This window comes from Miniopterus schreibersii (genome assembly GCF_964146895.1).
Source record: "Miniopterus schreibersii genome assembly, chromosome: 6".
NCBI lineage: Eukaryota > Metazoa > Chordata > Mammalia > Chiroptera > Miniopteridae > Miniopterus > Miniopterus schreibersii.
In genome coordinates this window covers 21,898,950-21,925,725 of record NC_138107.1, presented here as the reverse complement: position 1 = coordinate 21,925,725, position 26,776 = coordinate 21,898,950, and the positions used below count along the sequence as shown (strand labels likewise).

Sequence of the window (26,776 nt, the reverse complement as noted above, 5' to 3'; positions counted from 1 at the left end):
TTCTCCTTCAGAAAATGCTCCCCACCCCTATCCTATCCCCTGTTGCTGGTGGCTAAAGTTCTTCCACAGGCTCTAGTAATAAAGACCAATGAGACCTCAAAGTGAACTATATTAGTTGCCTGGGGAATCAGGGATTTGAACTCATGATTACACTTGAAGTAAAGGTGTTTCTCAGATTACACAAAACAAAAAGAGAACTCTGGTGAAGGGGCTCCCTTTCACTATGGCCAACTTCTCCTGCCAGAAGCATCGATGAGCAGAGACGAAAGCATCGCTCTAAACATACCTTTCCTGCTCTTCAGTGACATGCCTGCACTGTCTGAGTCAAAATTTCCCTAAGATGAAAGCTCAGCTGAGGGCCTGCTCCATTTCACAGAAGAAGATTGCCCAGACACCTCCCTTCCATCTGAATCATTGGCAGAGCACAATCTCTATAGTGATTTTTAAAACTGAAGTGGAAGAGTAGGAGAGGAAGAGATGATGGTGGGAGCTAAGAAGAAAATTTCCTGGATTTTTTCCCAGGACCCCTCTTCATGGCTAATTTATCCTTGTGTGTTTCTACCACTATAAATGTATAGCATTTATTTCCTTGTATTATATTTTTGTATTTTTGCCATCCCTATTAGCTTGATACATGTTTTAGGGGAGATATTTCATATTATTTTCAACACCTAATATCACCCTGGTAAGAACAGATATTCAGCAGATATTCAGCAGATATTTGACCTACATTGAAGTATTTAACTGAAAATTATGCTGATTCAGGGGACATGAAAACCCAAAATTTTAGTTCCTCATATACTGTCCATGTCTTAGATGTTAGAGACTCTCTTTCCCTTTTCAAGCAGCCCTAAAGACATTTCCAATGAGTTAAGTTCCTAAAGTCACCTTCCTTCAATGAACTGAACTTTCAAGATTTGAACTCACGACCTTGAACCACTGTTGTTTTTTTAAAGTATGAATTAAACTGCGCAAGCCCCCACCCCCTCAATTAAAATGCAAAATTCCCCCAAGGGGTGAAAAAGAAGCTTTTGTCAATCGCTGATACTTGAGTGTAAATCATTGCTAAAATGAATCCAGAAAGCCGAGCTGGAGAAAAGCAAAGAGAATGGGACACAGCATAGGTTAGCAAAATGATGGAAGTGACAGACAGCAGGAATGGGAGAACCATGGAAAATCTAGAATCCCCAGAAAGACATCAAGAACTTTGTGGAGAAGGAGGAACAGTAAAAGACAGTGGGACAAACAGAAAAAAGGAAACAAGAAGATACATCTGTGTAGTTTCAGCTGTTTTAACATTTCACCTATGGCTGGCTTTTATGATTACTGAATGCTTGTTACTCTACCTACAAAATATATACAGAAATATTCCCTTTGCCTTCACTGCTATCACCTCCCAGAGCCACCATCACTTGCCTAGATTGTTGTAATAGCCTCTGAAGGTCTCCTTACTTCCCCTCTCACCTCACAGAGTCTGTTCTTAACACAGCAGCCAGATAGATAAGACTGTCAGTTATCTACTCAAAACCCCCCAATTGCTTCCTGTCTTACTCAAATTAAAAATCAAAGACTTAGAAGTGGCCTGCAAGACCTCACAGCCTACAATAGCTCGCACTTACAACTCCCTCTGACACCCTCAGCTTCCCCTCACTCACTCGACTCTGGCCACGCAGGCTCCCCTGTTCTTTGTACCTGCCAAACACTCTGGCCTCGGGGATTTTTCCTAACTATACTCTCTATGAACAACACCTCCTTGGATGTCGCCTTCTGAAAGAAACTTATCTTGACAGTACAATATTAATTTGTGACACCATCCCTTACCCTGCTATACTTTTTCATCACCACATATGACCTCTAACACACAAGAAAATTTACTTATTTGAGGAGGGAGGTTATTGTTGATTGTTTCTGTTCCACCACAGAATATAAACTTTCTGTGAGCAGGGGTTTTGGCTGTTTTATTTGTTGCAATATATCCTTACAACTTTGAAAAGTGCCTTGCACATAATAAGCACCCAGTACATATTTATTAAGTGAATGAGTGATTTGTTGGAACCCACATTAACTGTTTTAGCTCCTGGAGGTATGTTTCATATTGCTCATTTCCCAGATTACATATGCATTAGAAGAAATGGCAGAAGTTACTTAGAGACTGTTGCCACCAAGTTTCCAGTGTGATATATTTAGAAATGTTTTGATGCCTTAAAGGAACGAGAGTTTATAAATAAAATACCAGCTAGAAGTTCATGAAATATCAAAAAGCTCCCAACTAATTCCTTAAATATGCTGTTTCCAAATAACTTTAAGGCCAGCACAGGCACGCGCCGTCTTGGGTGAGTGGACAAATGTATGGAACATCATAATAACTCACTAGGAAAAAATCTAAACTATTTCATAAATAAAGGCAAAATATATTGGAACCCAAATACAACTCCATGGATTAATTTTGTGATATTAAGGCTTTCCCAACCTAGATGTTGATCCAAGAGTAGCCTAAGCAGCATCCAGGGAAATGTCCATCCTGTCTACTGCCATGATCATAATGATCATATTGTGAAATCATATTCTTAATTATATCTGAAATTAAAATACATCAGCTATATCAAACTAATGCAAATAGATTCAGAACCTTAATGTTCAATCTATGAAAAAGAAATATTAAACATAATTTGTACCTGAATTTATCTCAGCGTGCTCTACTGTTCCATTTTATTTTAATATCAAAGGCCAGCAGGGCCCAGACTTTGAACTAATGTCCTTCAAATATTCATGTTTTAATGTGATGGCCATTTGTATTCCAGGACCTCTATCCTTTCAGGATCTGGTACTAAGGGAAGCTGATCTATATCTGAAGCTCTTTGATTTCAAAGATAGCCCTATGTTCATATTAGCACCACAGTGGAAGGAACAAGACAAGAAACAATCTGTAAAGTCTGTAAAGGCATATAAGTTCTTTGATATCCCAAAGCTTTTGTCTGTTTTCTCCTATCAATCTATAAAATAATCTTAACAATTTAATAAAAACTAGTCAAACATCAAAAGAAACTGGAATAAAATTTATCTATTCCATAATCTACTTTAATGAACTTTTGTACTCAAGTTACAATTTCTGCAAATAATAGTTTGCAATAAAAAAATGTGCAGACTGATTTTTACCTGGGGAGATAATAGCAAGAAGCAAGGAAGAAATAAATGAACAATAGCATGTCTCAGAGGGTGACTAATTTTGCAGAAGTTATCATAAGTTTTATCTATTACAAGAAACATTTTCCTGTTTAAAGCAACAAGTAAAAATAGATAAATTATTATTTCTTCATATTTTCATATTTTAATTTACATCAAATTTATCATGCATTTCTATAAGCTTAATTTTTAACTTGGAAATAAAAAAAGTAAAACAAAATATAGGGCAAATGCTTTAATACTGGGAGCAGTAAGTGAGCTGTGGAAGAACAAGTCTTTAACAAACTTGATTTTAGGACAAAAAAGGCCTTGACTTCATCAAAAGTCCCTCTGGGCTGATCCTCCTCCAACTCTCTCCAAAATCAGGACAGAACATGAACAAAGCAAAGTGAACCACACACAGAAACACTTAGAAGAAGCCTCTAGAGTACAATCACTTTTCATAAAGGTAATGAATGATTTAAGTAAATGGTAATGTGGTTTAAGAAACAATTGTTAATAAATTCAGGGAATGGTAATGTTCAGATCACCAGGTTTTTTTAATGCACCACAAATGAATCCCATAATCACACATATGTTAAAATGATAATCACTAGGTCACTTCACCTCAAATAAATATGATTTTCAAATTTAGAATTGTAAAAACAGTTAGATATTCTCTATCCCATTTTCTTTGAAAGTTTAAAATACAAGAATTTAATAATCTCTAAATATACATTTTTAAATGACCCAAATATTATATAAATTGATCATTCTTATCATTATTCCATAATAATAATGATTTCCTTCATGATAATTGTTAAATAAGGCTAAAATAATAATTAATACAAGTTTTCATTTTGTAGCAATAAAGCATAGTAATAAAGAAAATGGCTTCAAGAATCACTAGACTTAAATCAATTACATCAGCCCACCACCACAAGATATGTGACCTGGCCAAGCTATTCACTGAGCTTCAGTTTCCTGATGTATAAAATGGAAAAAATAATATTACCAACCTCATATGGTCATAAAAATTAACTGACATAGTCCCTTTTAATTAATTTTTAACAATTTTGTATAACTACTAGGATATTTCTTGATGCACAGAAAGCATTTGCTATCTGTTACTGTAATCATGATTACTATTACCGTCACTATTCGATGGTAGGCCAATCTTATGTCTCCACCTATATTCCCCTGTAATCATCTTCTATGTATGTGGGCAAGTTACTTAACATTTCTAAAGTATCAACTCCCTTTCTCTTCATTAAACGAAATGCTAAATATTTCCACAGGCCTGATATTTATAGTAACTATATCTTATAATAATATTTTTATTATATCAAATTCAGCACATGATTATATGTAATCTGTATTATACTATGTTAATATTTCCTTATACTTGTTTTCTAGCTTTATTGTAGATTTAATATTTCTATATAGCTTCTCCATATTATGTATATGTCTTTTTTTAATGAATAAAAATTTTTAAGACAGAAAATTCTCTTACGTTCCTTATACACACACACACACGGGAGCACATTTATACACATGGTGTTAAATACATGCATTTTAAGTTGAATTATATTGGAACATCATTAACAAGAGCATGTGGGTTGATTTACCTTTCCCATCTTAAGTTTATCATTCAAACAGAGTTGAGCACAATCTCTATGGAACTTAGAAGCTCTAAAACTGTGTTATTTCAATGCACCAAATTGAAAACCCCAATTCCCTCTTGATACAAGCACCTTCATAATTTTATTGTATTTATATAACAGTGACCAAATTCTGGGTGTATAATATCCACATTTTAAATTATCTGAAAATAGTTGGGAAGCAGGCATGCTCTAGAGCAGAGTTGCCTTCCTCCAGAAGAAATGAACTCTATGGGTCACCCCTTCAAATATTTCCCTTCTCATACTAAAATAAACACCAGTTTCTGCTCAGTGGGGTGCTTCAGAGCATTTAAAAGCCAATATTTCTCCTTTCTTAATTCTATTTTCTTATACACAGCCTATCTATTCTTTCTGTGTTTCATATAATTACTTCATTTTTAGTGTTTATTATAAATCAAATCACTTTCATATATAAAGGAAATTTCTATTCCCTTTTGCCCTACATGTATATAGCTAAATCCATATTGATTTAGCTTGAGGTGTGAAGAGCAATAAAGAAATCAGTCTGGTAGAAGGGGGAAAAATTAATAATGAATGATGACAAATAATAAGTGAATGATGGCAAAGGAAACAGAAAGTTTTAAAATTGGCTTGGCAAGAATACGGGCCTAGATCTAAGATAATATTCCATTTTACACTAACCCTGCCTGCTATTCTATCAGTATAGGATATTTTGATGGATAATTGAATCCATATTATCAAATAATTAGAAATGTATCATATTCCCAAATCTCAACTAGCTGCTTTAAATTCTATCTTTGGAATCAATGATATAACTCATATTATGCCTGAAGCTATAACTATAAGAAGTTATAATAGGAGGGTTTGCAAAATCAAAGAGTTTCACAGAAACATGCACAATTTTAGACAGACTATGATTCATCTCCACATTCAGATATACCAAATCCTAGCGAGCCCCACCCCCACCCTTGCACTTTCTCTACTTCCCTGTAGGAACAAAATGTCATAATTACTGATTTTCCCCCCTGCAAACAAAAAAAAAGAAAAACTTCTTCCATATTTCAAAATAAGCATGCACCATGCAACATGCAAAAAAATACCTTGGGTTTCTTATTTTCAGGGTCTGTCGACATGGAAAATGCACAAGGTGAAATCGGCTCCTTGTTTCTTGTTAGAGAGGTGGGAGGTGATGGGGTTGAAGCAGGTGCCCTATGGTCACATATTGAGCTTTCTGATTTCCCAAGTCTTGAAGGCAAGGTGCCAATGCCACAATTTGGGTGCAGTGCTGAAAGACTGGGCTGGAGCGCCTGGGTGGGAAGATTAGCATGAGGGAGAGGGGAGGACCCCAACTTGGGAAGAGAGGCAGATCTAGCACCGGGGACAGGCCGTGAAGGAGGCACGGAAGGATTCTGCCCTTGGCCGGAGAGCTGTGGTGCTGCTCGCTGGGATCTGTGTATCAGGTCGGAAAGGGTTGGGGAAGGATGGAAACTTTTCTCTGGAGAGGGGAGTGTGGCTCTTTGGTTAGTGGGAAATGCGGAAGGTAACGGAGAGGAGGCTGATGCAGAAGGATATGTGTAGATATCCCTGGGCTTTTCTGGATCCCTGAGGTCAGAACCCCTTTTGCTCTCCCAAGAAAAAGGAGAAAAGCTTCGTGGAGCAGGAGGAAGACCTACAGGACTCGTATTTGTTTGTAGCAGGGAGGGGGCTGGATTGCTCTTCAAAGAAGTGGATGATGGTGTTTTCTCTACCTTCAAAGAAGCAAGGCTGCTGCTTTCATGTTTTGTGGGAGAAAGGGGGAGCGCCTGAGAAAGGGGAGCAGACTGGGTGAAAAAAGGTAAGCGGAAGGATGGCTGGCTAAGTTCAGGACCCTGGTGTCCCCTTTGCTCGGGAGACCCAGCTCTCAGTGAGCAACTTGAGAGAGATTTTTTAGGCGTGGATGGGGTTTGCTTTATTTTTTGATCAAGTGTGAGTGTGGATGAAGCCAGGGAGTTGAGAGAGAAAGTGGGACAGGATGCGGGGGACAAGGGTCTCTGATGAGAAGGGTTTGACTTGAGGATGGCGGTGAGAAGAGAAAGCCGGGAGGGCACCGGGGATTTCAACCCTGATTTTGAGAGATTTCCACTAGATGACACTGGGCTACAGATCGTGGAAGAAGAGCCATGGAGAGAGGAGGTAAATGGTTTTGGACTTGGAGAGAGGGAGTGCATGACTATGCGGACGGGTATGTAGGAGGCTGAATTCGACTTCAGAGGAGCAGTGGAGGGTCGTGGAGATGTTCTCAGGCTTTCCCCGGGGCTAAGGCCATGCGAGGCTGATGTCGTCTTCCTCAGCTCATCCAAGGCCAGTCCAGGTCCTCGACCTGCTTCGCTGGGACTGGATAAATTAGAACCTGGTAACGGAGTGGAATGGGGAAACTGTGACGTCGAGGAGGCGCCCTTCGGTGCAAAAAAGGGTGAAGAGTGAGCGGCAGTTTGAAAATACGTGGCTGTTTCTTCCACCAGGGCCCCACTGCCATCCAGCCGCCTAGTGTGCGACTCCTGCAGGACAGAGGCTCCCTCGAGGCCAACGGGCCCGGGTGGCGGTGGCTGATTAGTTGGAGAAGCAAAGGAGAAAGCAGGTGGTTTACAGGCAAGCTGCTCAGAGGTAGTGGAAGAAGAAGTTAACTGGAGGAAAGAGAAATAGACAGATTGTAACAGGACATTATTTGTGAAACTATCAAAATATTCTTGGCACTTGTGTGTTTATGCAAACAGTTCTATTAGTTTACATGAAAGAGGCACCTTACACCTCGGTAAAAATGGAAGAAATTCTGTTTTGCTAATGAGGCATTGTTTTGAATTTGAAATAAAATATAAATAAACTGTGAGGTATTGTATACCAGGATTATATATGTAGTCCCCAGAATGAGCGTCAATATTAAATTGTATTTGCATATTTCCATTTAGAAAATGATTCATTGACAAAAGCTAAAAGAGTTATCTTAATCTGGAACTGTGAGATTTGAAAAGATTTAAATCACCATCAATATAAATTTCAAAATTCACCTTGGGGGGAAAAAATAGATTTCCTTCCATTGTAAGAATATAAATCATAATATAATAATAATGACTACAATCCTTAAAATTTTTTAACATATTCAAAGTTTGAAATTCTAAAAATTTGGACTACTCCTACATATTGTGAACCTAAAAAAATGCCCAGAATTCAAACATCAGCATACAATGATAAACAGTGAGAGAGTGAAAGCAAAGTCCAAAACAGAGAGAGAATTTTAGCTCACAAGCAATATTTCCCCTAATTTCTTGCCAGGATGAACACATAACAAAGGACTTGGTTATACTGAAAGGAATACGTATTCTTTCATATAAAGGAGTTCAGAGTACTTTACAAATGTAATATGCCTGATACAATGCAACCCATCAATTACACACAAAATAAAAAGAAAATAAAGAAATTATGTGTCCTTGTCAAGAAAGGTTAGGGATAGCCTGTGAAATAATGGGGTATATGTATTCCTGTGCTCCTTTAAAAATCACCAGTACTTGAAAACAAATACTGAAATTATAAGTGATTCTAAAGTCAAATCATTTAAACACAGGTTTTCTTTTAAAATGATTGATTTTATTCTATCAATTCATAAGAGAAAGGAAACTACTTGTGTCTGATAAAGAATTTAGGGAATTAATGAATATTTATTAAGTGATATTATATGTATATATTTTTTGCATTACATAGCAGGAAAATGTATAACCATAATATTTAAACATAATAAAAGGTTGATTTATAAATTCAGTAAAAGATAGTTCGTGGTTTTGCTTAAGGTGTCCATCTTAAGGTGTCCATCAGCTCTAATGTAAAGACCTTCATATCATAGAGTTTTGAGTTCTAAAAATATTTAAAACTAATAAATTCAAACAACTCACCTCAAACTTTCAAGTTGCTGAGCAAACATACTCAAAATATTCATTTCTTTTTATATGTAAATTCACATGTGTAGTTGCCACACAGAATTCTTGCCCCAATAAATAATATTTGAGTATCCTGGCATAACCCAGAATATCTGAAAATGAGGGATAACTGAGAAAATGAAGCAGAATTCAATCAAATTGAGAAAGAAAACTCAAAAATGCCCTCATGTAAGTTTTACTTAGAAACAATTCTGCTTAGCTGTGGTTATGCAACTGTTTCATGTGGTTAGCCATAAATGAAAAGTCTCCTCTTATTCTTTCTAATGATGGTCTCTCTTCACAGAAGGAATGAAGACATTTCAAGACCCAGTAAGGTGGCTTTTCATATTATGCCACAGCTTTTGGTAAAGAATTTTATAAATTAATAATAGAGCCCAAAAATCTCATTATCTTTTCAGTCATGTTTCCAAATAACTTCAATTTATATGACAAACATTAATTTATCCTGATTATCCATCAAAGTATCATGATAAAATCATAGGGCTATAATTTTGAGGGTCTTGTTCAGAAGAAAATGCTATTCCCTCAAACTTCCTCAAGAGTATAGATTCTAATTACCAAATTTTCTACTGCATTAAGTCATATTTTATCTAATATAAGTAACTCAGAATTTTATTGTACTTTTTAATAGTTGATTTTGAAGAACTTCTAAGAGAAAAACTCTGAAAATCTATGAATGTTTATTGTCTAAATTAATCTACATATTTTATAATTTCCTATCCACCATATTAATAGCCATTTGTAATATACTTGTTTAATTTGCAAATACACCCGGATATTATTCTAGTTTATACCAATATAAAAATGTGGCACCAAAGTTCTAAAGAATGCATTTCTTAATGAAAAATATTTTTTGCCCCGAGTTCCTCTCATCAATAAGTTTTTAAAATGAGGAGCTAAGGTCATGAATGATTTTACGCAGAAAGAAAGAATGAAAACCTGTAAAATGCTCAGTCAAGCAGCCCAGACTTGATGTTACCTCTTCCCTGTAAATCCCTTGCTTCTCTATGGATGTCTGTAAATTAGTTCCATCCCTTCATTCTCTCCCATTAATAACTCCTCGTGCTGTTTGTTACTGATGCTCTAATTCCTTCTCCCTCAAACCTGCTCTCCTTTTCCACTGTTAATTTCTAACCTGATCTTTGTTGATTCCTTTGTTTCTCAGAGCTGCCCGACTATGCACTCCAGCCTGAAGCCCCCCTCTGATTCCTTGAGCCCCTTACCACACACCTCCTCCAAAGTCATTCTCGAAACTCTCTTTTCCTAGAAAGACTATCCTGAACTCTGGAATACATTCACAATAATCTCAGTAACAGAGGATGCTTGCAATGCTCTGCTGTCATCAGCTTTCTCTCCTGTTCTGAACAACAGATCTTCCAAAAAGTTAACACTCACTACAAACCCTTTTCCCACCATCCCCTCACTGTACTCAACAGACAACCTAGATTCCTTTTCTCCAAGGAAAGCTGAGATTACCAGGAAAATCCAATTTTTTGGATCTACCCTCATTTTCCTTTATTCTAGAAAAATTATGACTTTTCACTTTTTAAAAGGTAAATTTTCTCTGTGTACTCAGAGTCACAGAAGCTCCTGTCTTCTTAGGGATCACATTTCATCAGTTATCTTTTTATGCTATGTATTCATCCTTTCTTTCTTTTTTTTCTTTTTTTTACTAGCTTTCTTAACCTAACATAAATATAAAGCGGAATTCTTCCAATCTTTAAAAACATAATAATATCATTTAAGGAATTGTAAGAATTTCCACCATTCTCTAGTCTTTTCATTGAAAAGGCAAAGTCCTTTTCTTCACCCCTTTGTCTCAACTGGCCATATAATTTGTTTTGGTCAGTGGAACATTAGCAAATGTGATAACAGAAGCAGGGTCTAGAAAAGCAGTGAGCTTACTAAGGCTTGCTGAGTGCAGAACATGGCCATAGTGGGAATGAGCCCAGCTAGCCTGCTGGGAAATGCAAGACTACATCTCAGCTAAAGAGCCACCAGGCAGCTAACCACATACCAACCAACCCAGCAGCCAATCGCAGACACATAAGTGAACAACAGCAAAGATCAGCTGAGCCTGACCCAGACCTGCAGAACCGCCTGGCTGAACCTGGCCAAACTGCTGACTGGCAGATTTCTGAGCTAAATAGAAGGGTGCTGTTTATAAATGCTAAATTTTGGCATGGTTTGTTAAGTAGCAAAAGCTAATCAGAAATGTGTGTACACACGTACACAAAGATCTTTGTGGATCCTGTCTTTCCCATAGTTACAGGCCCATGCTGTTTTCTTGGCAGTTTTATCTGTACCATACAATCACTGTATTGATTTCCTTTTTGTGGCCAACACACCCAAAAGTGACTTCCCAGAATCCCGTTCTTATATAATCTCCTCCTCTTGAGTATAAACGGAAGCTGTGACTTGCTTCTAACTAATAGAACCTGGCAGAGATGAAGAAATTTTTCAGATGTAATTAAAGTCCCTCATCAGGTGACTTGAAGTTAATCAAACAGGAGATTATATCCTGTGTGGGTATTACCTAATCAAGTGAGTTCTTTAAAAGTGAATCAAAAGGTTAGAGATCAAAGTAACAGAGAAAATAAATAGAATAAACATGTTTTTTTTTAAACCACTAAATTTATGGAGATCTGTTATTCAGCAATGGAAAACTAATACACTTCCCACTGGCTTCTGAACAGTTCCCCACCCCCACTCTTCTACAGACACTGTTATCCATGTCTGCAATGATTTATCATTTCCTAAACCCAACAGGCACTTAAATCCTTTATCTTTTCTGATTTCTCCCTGGAATCTGACACTTCCAATCTCTCCCTCCTTTTTAAAACTGCTTTATCTCTGGCCTCTATTTCATCACTAGGTACTTCTCCTCTGTCCCCATCTGTTTCTTATATGTTGGTACTTCTCGGCCCATTCCCAGAAATGCCTAGGCACTGCTTGTGGGCCCAGAAAACTTGCACTTAATCTTTTACACTTCAGCTCACACAATGTGAACCTTTCCTGAGGTTCAAGGCTGATTTAGGTGTCCTCCCCCTACATTTCCCTTTGCTCCTTGAATGTGTTACCTTTCATTGTCATTGTTTTCAGGTGCATTTGTTTTTCAAGTTCCTTGAAGGTAGGCACTGTGACTTTTAAGTTTATTCCCCTAGTGTCTAGTGCATGGCATATTGCCTTCTTGCAGGAATGAAGAAGTAAAGTGTCCTGTAGATGTAGGAACAAAAGTACACAGAACAGGGACATAATGTCTCCTTAAAGAAGGCCTCATCACCTCCCTCTAACTCTGCTATAGACTCCAGGCAGTGAGAGTGGGTAGGAGGTGGAGAGAACAGTGACTCTGATGGCCAATTCAGTCTTACCTCACCAGAGAGGAAGAAAATTTAAGTTCTGACATCAAGTCAGGAGACCCTCCTTTTTAAAGGCCCCATCATCTTTCTGCCGGAATTGTCAAAGCAACTTGATTTCCCACAAATGTACTTCCTCTGTCCCTTGAGCTGATGGTACAAATGATGTTCCAGCCAGAGGAAGCAACAGGCCACCAGGAAGGTGAGAGCCTGGGGCCTCCCACTGAGTCAGAAAAATTCTAAGTGTGTCCAGTCTCCCTCACCATAGATGGTGACAAAAACGTTAAGAGGACAGAATCATATCCTCACCCTAAACCAGAAGGGAAATGGGGAGGTGTCAGTGGGAAGATCACTAGAGAAAGGTGGTTAAAAAAATGAAATCAGCACCTGGTGATTTTACTCAAAGGTCAAAGGGAATATATTCAATATTGTGGTGAAAAATTTGCATGGTGACAGATGGTTACTAGACTTTGGTGTGGTAATCACACTGTAAGGTTTAATCTCTATATTACACACCTGAAACTAATGTAATATTGTATGCCAACTATACTTTTAAATTCAAAAACAAATAAATATATTTTTAAAAATCATTTGGTCAGGAACGTGTCTAACAAAAGAATGAGGGCCTTTACATTTTTAATCATTACAACTGCCTCAAGGCAATTATAAGATCGAGAGGGCCCTCCTAGAATCTGAGTCACCACATGGATCACTTCTCACCTACTTGAGCAAGCCAGACTCTCTTTTTGTTTTCTTCACTGTCTAGCCCCATGTAGCTCTGCTCAGCATGCAGCTAGAGCATTGTCCAGATGATGGTGAGGTGCACATTACTTCCTGGCATCTTAATATAAATGCCATTTTTCAGGAACTACTTCTGTCATTCTAAGCTAGTCCTCCCAGCAGTTAGCAGAATCCAACATAGACGTTTAACCTACCAGCTTTTTTCAAAGTCTTCAATCTTTAACTCTCTAAAGTTGAAAGCTAGGTATGGATGATTTGTTTTAATAAGTAAAATATGGAGCAAGAGCTAAACTATGAGGCAGGAGTCCTCGGCTCTCTTTCATCCTCTGTGACACTTTTCTCTCAGCTATGGGTTAAGACAGTTCATATAATGACCTCTATTCCCTATTTATATCATAGGGGTAATGTGAAACAGAGGATCATTCATTCATTTATCCACTCATCAGGCACTTTCAAAGCACCTACAAGTGTCCCAGACATTGTGTTAGGTGATGGGGACCAGAAGGCAGGAAGGTGGTTTTTTTTTGTCATGATGAGGCTCACAAATATACTGGAACAATAGAGACATATAAAGGCTATTATCATACAATGTGTTGGAATGAATAGAGTATTTCATTATAACATTGAGGCCCCAGGGGTATAATGAAGATTTCTATGTCTGATGCCCTATCCAAATACTTAATTGTTATCCCTTTTTCATGGATCCATGAAATCTAGGTACTTAATAAATATGTGAGCTAATGACCAAATCTCCCAGAATTTTATGTAAGAACCTCCTTCATTTGACCTCAGCTAGTTCTTCTGTTCTTATTCTCCATGTCTCTCCTCAGTTCTTACATCCAAGCTACATTTGAACCAAAAATTAACACCTCTCCCTCCTCACATGCTCCTCACTCTGTACCCCAAAGTATGCTGCCTTCTTAGACTTCTTAAATATAGTAAATTACTTGTCAAGAACTTATCATGGGCCAGGAACTGTTATGAACAGTTTATGTATAAATATAAATAAATACATGAAATCTCATTATATTTATAATATATAATTTCATTTGATCTTCATAAAAGAGGTTGATATAATCACCCCATTTTGCAAATGAGAAAACTAAGGTTTATGATTACAAGTAATTACCCAGAAGAGCATGGCCAGTCAGTTGCCTGCCTCATTTTTATTTTTCCATATAATCCCTTCAATGCACGACCTCCCTTTCCTCATCATCTATCCATTCCTCAACTTAATTTGTGCCCCTGCCACTCCACTCATACTGTTCTCATTAAAGTCACCAAATAACCTCCTAATTTTCAGATTTAGAAAACTTTGAGGGCCATGTTTTATTGAACTTTGTTTTATGTTTTATTTTTCCTTGTATTACATTTATAATATTTTATATTATATTAAATTTTATTTTAATAAATAATATTATATGATATTTTAATAAAAGGTGCCAGGTACCTCTCCTGTAGCTGAACTGGTCAGATGTTAGGGAACCTCATTTGCCTCTCCTAGAGTAGGAGAGAGCACAGAGGAGGTGTGGCTCCAAGTAGGAGATGGGGGGCAAGGCTCTAGGGGCTGACCTGGAAGAGTGAAAGGGCTCCCATATTCTGAATTGAGACTGTGGCCAGGTCAGACCCCATACCCCTGGCCTCATCCCTCCACATCTTCTGATCCTGATAATCCTCACTAAGGAGAGAGGTTACCCTTCCTACCTTACAGGGGACACATTTCCCTTAGAGTCTCCTAGTGTTTCATATCCAGCTATGTCAGCAAAAGGCCTCTGATCCTTTCCTCAGATTTAACCTGGGTCTCTTAAATCTCCCGACTCACACGTCGTCCCTAACCAAACATCAGCACATATTAACCTGGCTGTCCACTTGGCAGAATTACTTGCTAGCGTACAGTAAGACAACCTGGCAAGGCAGCAAGAAACTATGAAAGTACAATGTTGTAAAGAAAAGCATCCCTCTCCACGAGGTCTCTCAGCATAAAAGAGAACAATTGTGCTTCATATTTGATAACCTTAGTTCAGTACTCAAAGTACTTCACACTGCCAGAAAGTTACTATTTATTACTATATTATTATTATAAAAGTCATCAGTTATTTTTCTGTATTCCCAGGTTGATATGATTGATACTAGATTCATCTGAGTTCTACAAAAAAAATTACTGAGCAACCTTTAAAAAACCAATTAATTTAATTAAATATTATGTATTTAGGTATTTGAGCTGGTTCATAGACTACTCTTTTGGTGAAAGTCCCTTTAGTTTCCATCGCATGAAGCCCTCTCTCTAGCTTCTTCGGTCCCTTCTCAGTCTCTTTCAGTGGCTTCCCTTCTCTCATAGGCCCTTTATGTTTTCCTGTTTCCTGACTTGTATCTTATGCCTTCTTGTTCTATATTGTTTCCATAAGTAAATATCTCCATTCTCATTACTTTAATTTATGCAGCAAATACCTCTGGTCTCCCAGATCTCTTCTATGTTCCAGATTCACACTCCCACCTTCCTTTTAGATATCATCATGCTATGCTAGCAAGACATCTCCTCTCAAACTACCCTTGGATGCCTTACCTCTTCCTATCCCTTCCCAAGACATGTTATTCATTCCCCAATTAATCCAACATTCATCCAGTTTCTTGGTTATAAATTTCATGCATTATTGATTTTCCTCATATAGTGTCAATAAAACAATTCAGTTAACTCTACCCCATAAGTTTCTCTTTTTATTCCCATTATCATTGTCTTAACTCCAGATTTTATTATAGGTCTTTCAGACAAATCACTCTGTGTCCGTATGTGTATATTCACCTCTCTTGGAACTCTAATACTGTCCCTGGGTAAGACAATTCTGACACCTTTACACCAATATTCAAAAACATTACTTTTTTTCTGAATTTTATTTATGAGGATTTTAATTCAACTGTTTACATAGCATTTTTACTCTTGACTTACACTTTAAAATTTAAATTCTACATGCCACTACAATAAAAACATTTGGAACAAAAATACACTCAACCCAATATTTATACTATTATTCAAGATAATACAGTAACTACTATAGAGAACAAAATGTTCAATAGAAATGGATTTAACAGGGTCTTTACCTATAAAGACTTTACTGTCTGTTAGGGAAGATAAGGCACGAATCTTAATAGTTATAATACATGCTGTAATAGGATAATTATAATAAAAAATGTTCAGGAAAAAAAGCTATCAGAATTAAATTGAGGGAGAGTTTGCTTTCACTGAAAGAACTAAAGTAGACTTCACGAAGAAGTCAATATCTGAGAAAGAACTTCAAGGACGTAAACTTCTAAATATTTCTCTGTTCATACACCTTATTGAACTTCACCTATGTTCAAGACACTGCACTGAGTGCTATGGATACAGGAATAAACAAGAGACAGACTTTGACTTCAAGTTGTTCTCAGTCTAGTGAGGAAAAAATATAAAATCAGTTATTATAACAAAAGGATTATATTGAAGGTTTTCTAAAAATGTTACAAAACTATAAGAAAAATGACAAAGATCAAGGAGAAAACTTAACCCATCTCCAAAGGGAATGTCTCTAGGAAAAGGTGCTACTTGAGCTGAGCTTAGAGTATCAAGTAGCCCAGGCCAAAACAGCCTTGGGCCTGGGGAATAAAGAAGCATTATACACAGAGGAGTCAAGGGCTCAGGTATGGAAAGGTATGAACATTGGTGATAATTTAGGGGAGCTAAAGAAAAGAGATACAAGATATGGATAGAAAATAACATTTAGCTTAGGTTATGAAAAGGTTAAAGTAGATTCACTTTTACCAGGTTGGTCAGAAAATCACTTAACTGCATTTCTGATTGAAAAATTGATGTTGCTGGCACCAAGTAATCCAGTCATGGGAAAGTCTTTAGACTTTTTACATTAAACTTCTACTACTGACTGTATTAAACTTCTGAGAGTGGCTTCTTTCGTGCTCTGGTTATTTCTCTTTAGTTTAAATTTGTGGGTAATAGTCATCTTATTTTGAATTCATCTCATTTTTATTTCATGATGGCATACTATTCATCACTGAAATGAATTATTAAGGAAAATGGAAACAGGAATAATGGCTATTCCCAAACATTTCAGGATCCAGTAGTCCTCCATTAATGATAATCATCATATTCAGCCACTACTAGGGAATTAGGTTGAGTTTTGCCTTTTCATTTGGAGCTCTAATAACATAAACTATAATCTCCTAACTAAGCTTTGTTGGCAAAAAGATTCCAAAGTGTATGTTTAGACTCCAGTTTGACCTCTATATATTTAGTCACATGAAAACAAAATAAACAACCAACTTGGGAAGAAATATATCAATTGAGGAAAAGAGTGCATTAAAAAAAAAAAAAACCCCACAAAATATCTTCATTAAGAATAGTTTTCTTTATTTATATCTGATATCATTACATCGACATATTCTTCTTCAAAGCGGCCCCATCAAACTACCGCCATTGACAATGGAAACCCCCACATCTCCTACTTGGTATTCCATCACCTTTCCTGGGGCAACAAAAAATGTATAAGCCTATCACCACTTACTGAGAACATGTTTGATTATGTGATTAGAATATTTCCAATAACTACCTGAGAATAAACTTCAAGAAGAAATATATGTTTTAGTCCAGTAGACCTGAGTATGGATAGCCCAGTGAGAGTCTTCTATCACCAAAAGGCCACATCCTAGATGCTTGAAGGAGATATGAATACAGCATCAGGAAGCCAGTGAAGGCTGAAGACATAAAGATGGGGTGGCACCAAAAATAAGATGCCTACTCCACAGTTTTGCATAGATCCTAGTAGCACCAAAAGGCCAACTCACCAATAAAAGTATTCTCCCAACTACTTTGGGATGCTTACAAATGCCTGGTGTGGTAGACCCTAAATAGAACATCTTAGTACAGACTCATGTTGTCAAGGGCAACTCCCCATCCACTATTTACTCCAAAGCCAGTCTCTGCATTCCTAACATTCTGCCTACACCTTGTTAAAGTCATCTTATAATTTCATTACAACAAATAGACAGTCAATGGCAAAATCTTCCTATTTTTTCCTTCAAAATCCCTCCCTAACTTTCTTTCCTTGACATTTCTTCCTTGCCATCACAGGCATGGGTCTTCTCCTACTGTACCAAAGGCTCTCCCACCTTAAAGAAACCTTTCGTTCTGGCTGCTAAGTTTTGGGATGGGATCTTCTCCCCATTTCACTGAGGCCAGCCCCACCCTGGAGGTTTCCAGGACCACAGTAGATACTTCCCTTAAGACACACAGCTGAGAATTATTTTCCTTACACACTCTTATTTCCTAGTATACCCATTTACTACTCTTTTCCTAGTAAAAAGCAACTTGTCTATATCTCAAATCCAGTTGATGTCTTCTCACTGGGTATTTCTCATATTTGCAATGTGCCTCTTGAGGCACCCAGCTCACCAAACACTCTCTCCTAAGAAACTCCCATTATCAGCCTTCCCAGAATTGTTCAAAAGGAAGAAGCAATATTTCCAGAAATCCACTCCAGCTAAATGTTTTACATTTTTTCTTCAGTCAATTCACAGTATAATTGTATAATTCTTTTTGTCTTATAAATGAATTACCTATATTTATACTGTGCTAATTTATGATCCTAAGATTTTGGTTTTTCAGTATCTTTTTCTTTAAGAGTTTTTTATGCCTTGACCAGGAAGGCCTTTGCAGACAGCCTAGAACAAAGGGTATGTAAACAGTATTTTTTTTCTTATAAGAAGAAAAACCTACCTGCCCATGCTTTTGCTGAGAAGCCATTCCATGAGGCATTTCAGGTTGTGATGGGGCCTGGAGGTTTGTTCCTCGTATTTTGGGGCGCACCACATCAGAGACCAGGTTGGAGGAGATTGCTAGAGATGTGGGCCGAGTAGCTGAGGTACCCATCTCCCCTGGGGGGCTTTGTTCACTTTTTATGCTTGTAGCTTCATCTTCCCCTTCAGAGTCCACAATAAAGACATATTCAGCTTTGAAGAGGCCACTTTGCTGCATTCCTTGAGGTTCGTTTACTTTAAATTTTCTTACTTGTGAAATTTTTCCGCTGACCTCTGAAGGATAAGTCAATGTCCCTTGGTCTCCCTGCCGTTGGCTCCCAGCTTTCGAGGTCAAGTACTCATTGAAATTAGACTGCAATAAATGTAGAGACATAAAAGCATTGGCATTGGCTTGATTCATGCTTCATTTTTCCATGTACACTAAAAGCTTAACCTGCTTAAGGGCAAGAATTTCTGAAAAGATAATTAAAAATCAGGTTGGCTGAAGAGAGACTAGGTTGAAATTAACAGTTAACTTTTACTAACACCCCTGTTTGTCCTGGTCCAAACTCAAATGATGTAGGGCTCAGAATCAACAGCAACAAACAAAATTGCTTTCAAATAAATCATGAAATGACTTTTTAAAAAGAAAGAGAGCAATGCTTTCCATGAAGACATTCGTGAAACAAAGGGAGACTGGTCAATGGTTTAGTTAATTGGTCGTGCAAAACCTGTATATTCTCCATAAGCCAGGGGAGAAAAGAAATCCAACTGAAAGGTTTTAAAGTAATATAAATCTCTCTAAAATCTCTGAGAGGAAAAATAAAATTGGAACAAAATGCACAGATATTCAGACAAAACAATCTAAGCAATTTGGGAAGAACTTGTGACAAGGACACCAAAGAAAGATATTATTAGCAAAAAGTATTTTTTACTGTTATTTTATTTTGGATTTCTGATTCTATATATTTTCCCATCCAATTTTCTATGAATATATAGAAAGTTTCTAAGACCAGGTGTAAGACAACTTTACCATGCTACCAAAACACATTGTTCTAAAATGGTAGTAGCTATATATGCCAAGATTGTGTTTAAAAGACGTAATGTTAATTTTCTTGGTTTTGATAACCATACTATGATTACTCTTCTTCTTTGAAACTTTTTTTTAAGTTTAAAATTATTTCAACATAGAAAATTAAAGAAGATGCTAATTAAACTAAAATAATTTCAACTATAGTCATCAATTTAATGTATGATAATATGCATGTATGTGTTTTGTGTGTGTGAAGACAGAAGTCAAACCATTGATTAGGTGTAACTAAGCTAAGGAATTGACTTGACACACCCACTCCACACTTTTCAGCTGATGATGATATAGTCAAGATACAACACAAATTGCCTCTAATTAGGATTTCTCTGATAATGGTCACTTCACATATTAATTATAATATTATACAGTAACAAAACCCCAAATTGGAAGAAAGTTTAAATTAAAAATAGGAGTGTTCAATGACAAATTTCTTATTATGAAAAGTAATGAAATAACTACCAAACTAGCAAAAAATTGAACTAGTTTTTGGAAACATTATTAATGATCTAAAAGAACTCCCTTCCCCCATAGTCTATCATTCTCTACTCCTTTACTCTGATGCATTTTCACAGCATTTATGACTACCTGAGATTTTATTATATACTTTTCAGTTTTTTCATTGTCTGCATTCCCAATAACAAATAAGTTATGAGTTGACTTTATTCACTCAGAATCCACAGCACCCAGCATGCAACATGTATTCAGTAAATAGTTGTGAAATATAGAAAGAATGAGAGATTATTTACCCTGTTCAATTATAATACTGAACTGTTTAAAAAATAGAAAGAAAAAACTTTAATCTTTTTTTAATGATGTAGTTGTGTGTGTATCATTGCAGTCATCAGATGAATATCATCATCCTAGGAAGCTTTGGAGATTTGCAACCAAAATTGGTTCATATATCTATAGTCTCACATAATCACAGTGCCTGATAACAAAGGATCCCATGAATATATTATATGCATTTGAGTACTGTTAGAAAGAGATTTCCCAGAAATGCCTTATGTAGTATTCAAGATTTCTCTAAAATAATTTAGCTCCAATGGTCTTTGAAATAAGACAGCATTGAAAATCCCAGAATCCCAGATATATTACCACTTGTTAGATAAAATATTTTTATATAGACAAAATAAATCAGATTATTTTACACCCTTCCAGTTGGCTCAAGAGTACCACAAAGTTCCCGCATCACATTTTATTTAAAATAAGACAGTATTAAAACACATTTTAAAGAAAAAAAATTTTTTTTACCCACAATGTCATCATTATTCTAGCATAAGTCATTTTTAGGTTTTTGTTTGTTTTGTTTTAATTTTATTTTTAGTCTTGGCCTCATTTTAGATAGGTATAATCAGGGTATAAATACAATTTTATAACCTATTTTACCAGATAATATTATAAGGTTAACATTTTCCATAGAATTACATAATCGCTATGGCTATAACCTTGTCAAGGAGAGGTATTATCATATTCTTAACTTTTCTGCTATTATGCTGTTTTTATTTTTCCCTAATTATTTTTCTATATAACATTTTTCTTCTTTTGTCCTATTTTTTGGGATACATTTCCAAGAATTAGGTTATTGAAAGGCTATGAACAGTTTTATGACAGTGGATAAAGGTTTTCCACCAAAATTGTACATATTCACAAAACTAGCAGCAAAATGTGAGCATGTGGATATCCCCATAATAGCCCGAACATTGGGTATTATAGTTTTTTAATGTTGCCAATTTATTACATGTAAAATAGTAGCGCCTCAATGTTTTATTTTGTATTTTCTTTCTAAATAAATTTAAACTTCTTTTTAATTTTGTTTTTATTATTTTAAAATACATTTGAGAGAAGGGGAGGTAGCAGGAGGCAAACAATAGGATATCAACTCAAAACGGTTGAAAATAATGTATTAGAGAGAACATGGGATTAGATAACATTTAAGTTCATGTTACATAATTATATTTTTAGTCAACCTTAGATTTCTTAGTCATCTCACTTTAAGCAGAGGAAATAAACATTCATACAAATTTCTAAGTCATTATTTTGGATAATGTAATGTCAATTGTTTGATATGAAAAAAAAGAATAAAAATAATCCTACCCTATTTACAGTTTCTGGATTCTTATCACTTGGTTCCTCAGGAATTTTAACAAGGAATTTAGAGGTGTCAGCCAACTGAGAATGGGTTGGTAGTCTTCTGACAGTGGGGACAAATGTGAAGATCAGAGGTTTGGCTTCAGAATCACCAGAAGAGACCTATGAGACACGTAATAAATTAGACTTTCAGTCTTGTCAAAGGTTTATCTTGACTTTTTCTCTCTACACCAGGCTATTTATCTCATTTATTTTGACAAATCGCCTATTGTCCTGTGAGCATGTGTATGGTTGCCAAAGAAAACAGCTATAAAAATAGTCACAGTGTATCAGGAAGATCCTGTGGCAGGGGATGACAATAAAACAGGTGGCAAGCTGATCAGCTCGAATATCACAGGGCATCTCTCCCTCAGAGGGTTCACCGCAAACTCAGCTTCCGGTCTGTTTCAGAATGCACTTTTATCCATTTAACCCTGGGTTAGCAGGTTCAATTTTACTCATAATCACAAAACATGCAGGAAACTTTTAACATTTATCATTAATGAGAATGCTAAATATGGATTATAAATGAGAAGTATGCTTTTCTGGCTATCAGGATGTGAATGCCTGCTAAAAGGATCTATTTTCTCCTTCATTCATTCTTTATGCATTGAAAAATAAATTTGTTAAGTATTTCCTGTGTGGCAGGCAATCAGGAGTGAGCGATACAACAGTGAATAGACCACTCACAGTGAAAAAAAAAAGGGGGGGTATGCACAGAATACTAAGGGAAAAGTGATGAGGGGTACCTACCTACCTAACCTAGGACGTTCTGGGGGGAAAAACCCTGAAGTTTAAGTCCCAGTAAAGAGGAAGAATGGATGACCCAGGCCAAGAAAACCAGCTGAGAGAAAGCGTAGAGAAAAGCATGAATGCAGTGCGGATCAAGCTTTCATTTTGTCCTACCTGTTGCCAGTAGAGAATCATTAAAGCACCGGAGACTGGGAAATGACACAGTCACATTATGATTTTAGATAGATAATTCTGGTTTTGAAAGACACAGGACTAGAGACAAAGACAAAAAGCCAAGAGCAATTGACTAGGGACCAAATGAAAAAGGGAGAGAGAGACGACGGTGCTGTAGATTTCTCTTTTGAAGTCTGGATGGGAAGGAGGGAGGTTAAGAGTAGTTAGAGAGGGAAGTAGGGCCCAAGGGGTGCCTTTTGGTCTGTAGTGGGATAGACTTGAACATGTCTGCAGCCTGAAGGAAGGAACCAGCGGGGAATAAAAGCAGAGCCAGATCTTCGAGGGAATGGGTAGAATAAATTATGCAACAAGAAAAGGATCATGGCCTACTTGGAGTCCAGGGAAAAGGAATCTGATGGAGTGGGGGAGTAGGAGGGTAACGGGAAATCAGTTCTGATATAATCAATGTCCGTGACAAAATCAGCTGCGCCTAGTCAGGGTAACACTGCCCCTTTGCTGCCTCCATGCCTCTGTCACAAACTAGACGATACGCCCTGGCGAGACCCCTACTCTCCTCTCCCTTCAAGCTGTACCACCTCTCTGTGCCTTGGACAACTTGGACCTTATCTCAACATGGCTTTTAACTCTGATCACATCTGTCCCTGTGAGAAATCCAGGCCTCCGAATCACCCCTCAATCTCTATATGCTATGCATAGCCCTAGTTTTGTTCCCATCTTGTACCGTGCTCCAACTCTTGAAACATTTTCACCGTACACTGCCTGGGATGCAGTGAGCCACATGCTTCACCTCTTCCCTAAATATTCTAGCTCTGACTAACCATGGTTCCCTCTGAAGGGCTCCCCTTTCCACGAAGCTCTCTCAGTGGTAGCTGTTTTCTCTCACACCAGCCTGGGAGTGGAATAAGAGTGCTCCTTACTCCTTTGCACTGCTCCAGGCCATTCTTCTTCTCTCCTCTTACCTAAAAACTTACATCTCTGAATCTCATGTCATCGGTCTAGACCACTTGCTACCTCTCCTTGTTGCCAGTCATCATACCCAAATCAAACTCTTTTTTTTATTTTTATTGATTTCAGTGAGAGAGGAAGGGAGACAGAGAGAGAGAGATGGAAACATTAGTGATGAGAGAGTCATTGATCGGCTGCCTCCTGCACGCCCCCTACTGGGGATCGAGCCCGCAACCCGGGCATGTGCCCTGACCTGGAACTGAACCACGATCTCCTGGTTCATGGGTCAACGCTCAACCACTGAGCCATGCTGGCTGGACTCAGACTCTTTTCTTTTAAGATTAAGTTCCTGGCTCAATCTACTCTCTTACACTATGCTTTTTATAATATCACATTCCATGGATAATTTTTCTAGTATTGTGCTGCCTTGACTTCTATTCTCCTTGCCTTGCACATCCCTACCCTAGACCAAAACCATGGTCCCTCCATAATTTGGAGGTGGTTTTTTGTTTTTTTTTAACTCTGTGACTACCCCTTCTTTTCTTCCTAGACCACTCACTCCAGTTTTCCAACTCCAACACTCCTTGGGCCTCACAGAATGAAAATCTACTGATCCTTCCAACATTAGCTTCCCCATGCTTGTTTTTGTTAATCAGTTTGTGTTTACCAGATGACTGCATTTACCACAATTACTCCCATGCATCCCCCTCACATGTCTTATCCTCTCTCATACCGTCATCCCCATGTGGGTCAATCCCAGTCCTCACTAAATCTCCAAAAAGCCTTGCACAATTTGTGTAATTCAGTACCACTTGAATCTCTATAAAATGCAGATAGATCTTCATTAGCGTGGGTGAAAACTGTGCTTTTCCAACAACACCCTGAAAGGAATGTCTGAACATAACCACATGTTGACAGTGAAAGCAACCAAAAACAAGCAAAAGTATTTCCTTCCACTCTGTTACATTTTCTCACAGACGTGTCCATGTCCTACATAAAATTTCTTCACCAGTTGAAGAACATTTTTTTTTTTTTTTTTTTTAGCTGGACCAATACATGTGATTCAAGAATAACCTAACGGGAAATCTAATAGGACTAAAGACTCATTCATCTTCCTAGGGCACTGTTAGAGAACAAGCGAGGGATAAGTTCCTGTCCACACACATTCCTCAAAAGAGCATCCACAAAAAGGGCAACGGTTTGGTATCCGCTTTTAAGCTGGCAGTACAGTGTTAGCATGGGGCTCTTTTCTCTGCCTTTACCTAGCATCCTCTCATCTTACCAAGGATGTGCAAAATTTTTTTGTACAGAATTTCAGTTGGAAAAGGATTTGAAATTACACTAGCTACATTTAGGTGAAGAGCCACGTGTTAGCCGATAGACTGCTGAATCCCTTCCTCAGGAAAGAAAAAAATAATGATTTGCTATTTACCACATACTGTGGCCAAGTTCCATTGGAGCCCAGGATTGAATCGCTATGGTGATGAAAAATCATTTTCCGCACAAAGCAGAAACAGATGCATGTAATACCATCGCCTTTGTTAGATGCCAATTAACACTTTCCGTTGTCAATGCCGTTTAAAACCACATCTTCGTTCCTATCCCTGGGAAACTTTTAATAACAGAAATTAGAGCTCAGAGGATTAAAACCTTTCCCTAAATGGTTTCAAGCACTCAGAAGTTCTGAGACTGTCACCTTTTCACCAAATAATTTAAGAGATTGTTTCCCCCCATGCCGTGACTGCTAGCTGCTCCTTGCTCAGTTTCGGGCTGCAATGCCTTCCTTTCTTCTATTTCCCTAAAAGTTCTCTTTTCCCGATGTTGACACCCACACTCACAGATGGCCACTAGCCTCCTGTTGAAAACAGACATTACAGGGTGTCTTAGCACTGACCCTGCGCCAAGGGCAGTCCTGAGCATTTTCTTTGGTTCCCCAGTAAGCAGTTCTGCCTTTACAGTAACTGCAGATAACATTTCACTTTGATACACAGTCAAATTTATCTACACCCAGGCAGCTCTCCCTCACGCCCCCTTGCAGCAAATAACCACAGTGCACAGCCTTTAAAAGTTCTCGAAAGCATTAAGGAAAGACTCCCTTTTACCTGGGGTGTGGTCTGAACGCTCCCTGTTAGGATGCACGAGCTCATTTGGAAGTAATAGTTCCCGCAGTCGCTCGGGCGCCCCTATTCTGGAAGCATTGACTCATCGCAGAAGGGAGTGAGCAAACCAGTGATGAGGTGGGAAGGGAGCCTCTCGCTGAAACAACACACACTCACACAGGAAAAAAGAATTCTAAAGAGAGGTAATCCTCCCTGAATTGAAGAATTGTGTCAGCTCCAAAGAGTGGATTTCTGTGTAGACAGTTTTTAGATTTGGAACTTCATGAGAGGTCGTACTGACTGCTGAAAGCGAGCCAGCCGAAGGGGGGGAAAGCCACTGAGATGTGCCTGCCCTCTTTTCACGCATGTATTCCAACTGCATGTTCTGCAAAATGAAGAGACGCCAGATTGTACAGCAACAAGAAGCTGACTGAAGGGCCCAAGCATCTGCCAGTCTCAGTAATCAGTTGGTCACACTTCCTCAGAACAGTGAGAGGTACAAATATATGCAAACACTGTGTCTAAATAAAAAACTAGAAAGCATACAGTGATCGAGTCAAAAAAATCAAGAACTTGAACTATCGGTCCTTGGCATGTAAATGGCAAGCAACCATATAGGAGCATCTGCAGCAATTAAGGTTTTGCTATTTAACAAGTTAGCTATAAAAAAAAGCTTGGAATCAAACATTTGTCAAAACAAAATTCCATTCCAAGCTTCTTAGAAGTCCATGAGTGTCCTGAATGAAGACAAACAAACCTCAGCTTCACACGTGAAATTGACTGGAGTCTTCAGCGTTCAGTATTTCTATTTTCTAAGTATTGATTTTTCTCCAAATCTGTAATATCTATATTTGTACCTTGGCAATGAAAGATGTTGTGTCCCAAGAGCTGGTTATAGACCAAAGGATATGGGAAAGAATGAAGTTTCTATTTTAAG

The 26,776-nt window shown here is 37.6% G+C and overlaps 1 protein-coding gene across 28 annotated transcripts in view; it reads right to left on the bottom strand.

The window, feature by feature from the left end:
- Positions 1-26,776, bottom strand: part of MLIP (muscular LMNA interacting protein) — a 212,256-nt gene that overhangs the window by 88,684 nt on the left and 96,796 nt on the right. For 12 of the 28 annotated variants that reach the window (XM_081139663.1, XM_081139647.1, XM_081139651.1 and 9 more), the window contains 3 exons: positions 21,836-21,991; positions 18,632-19,024; positions 5,906-7,468 (listed from right to left, as the gene is read on the bottom strand). In XM_081139663.1, the coding sequence (XP_080995789.1) occupies positions 5,906-7,468; positions 18,632-19,024; positions 21,836-21,991 (2,112 nt within the window). The remainder of the gene's footprint in view (positions 1-5,905; positions 7,469-18,631; positions 19,025-21,835; positions 21,992-26,776) is intronic. The other 16 variants (XM_081139665.1, XM_081139650.1, XM_081139653.1 and 13 more) reach the window with 3 other exon arrangements.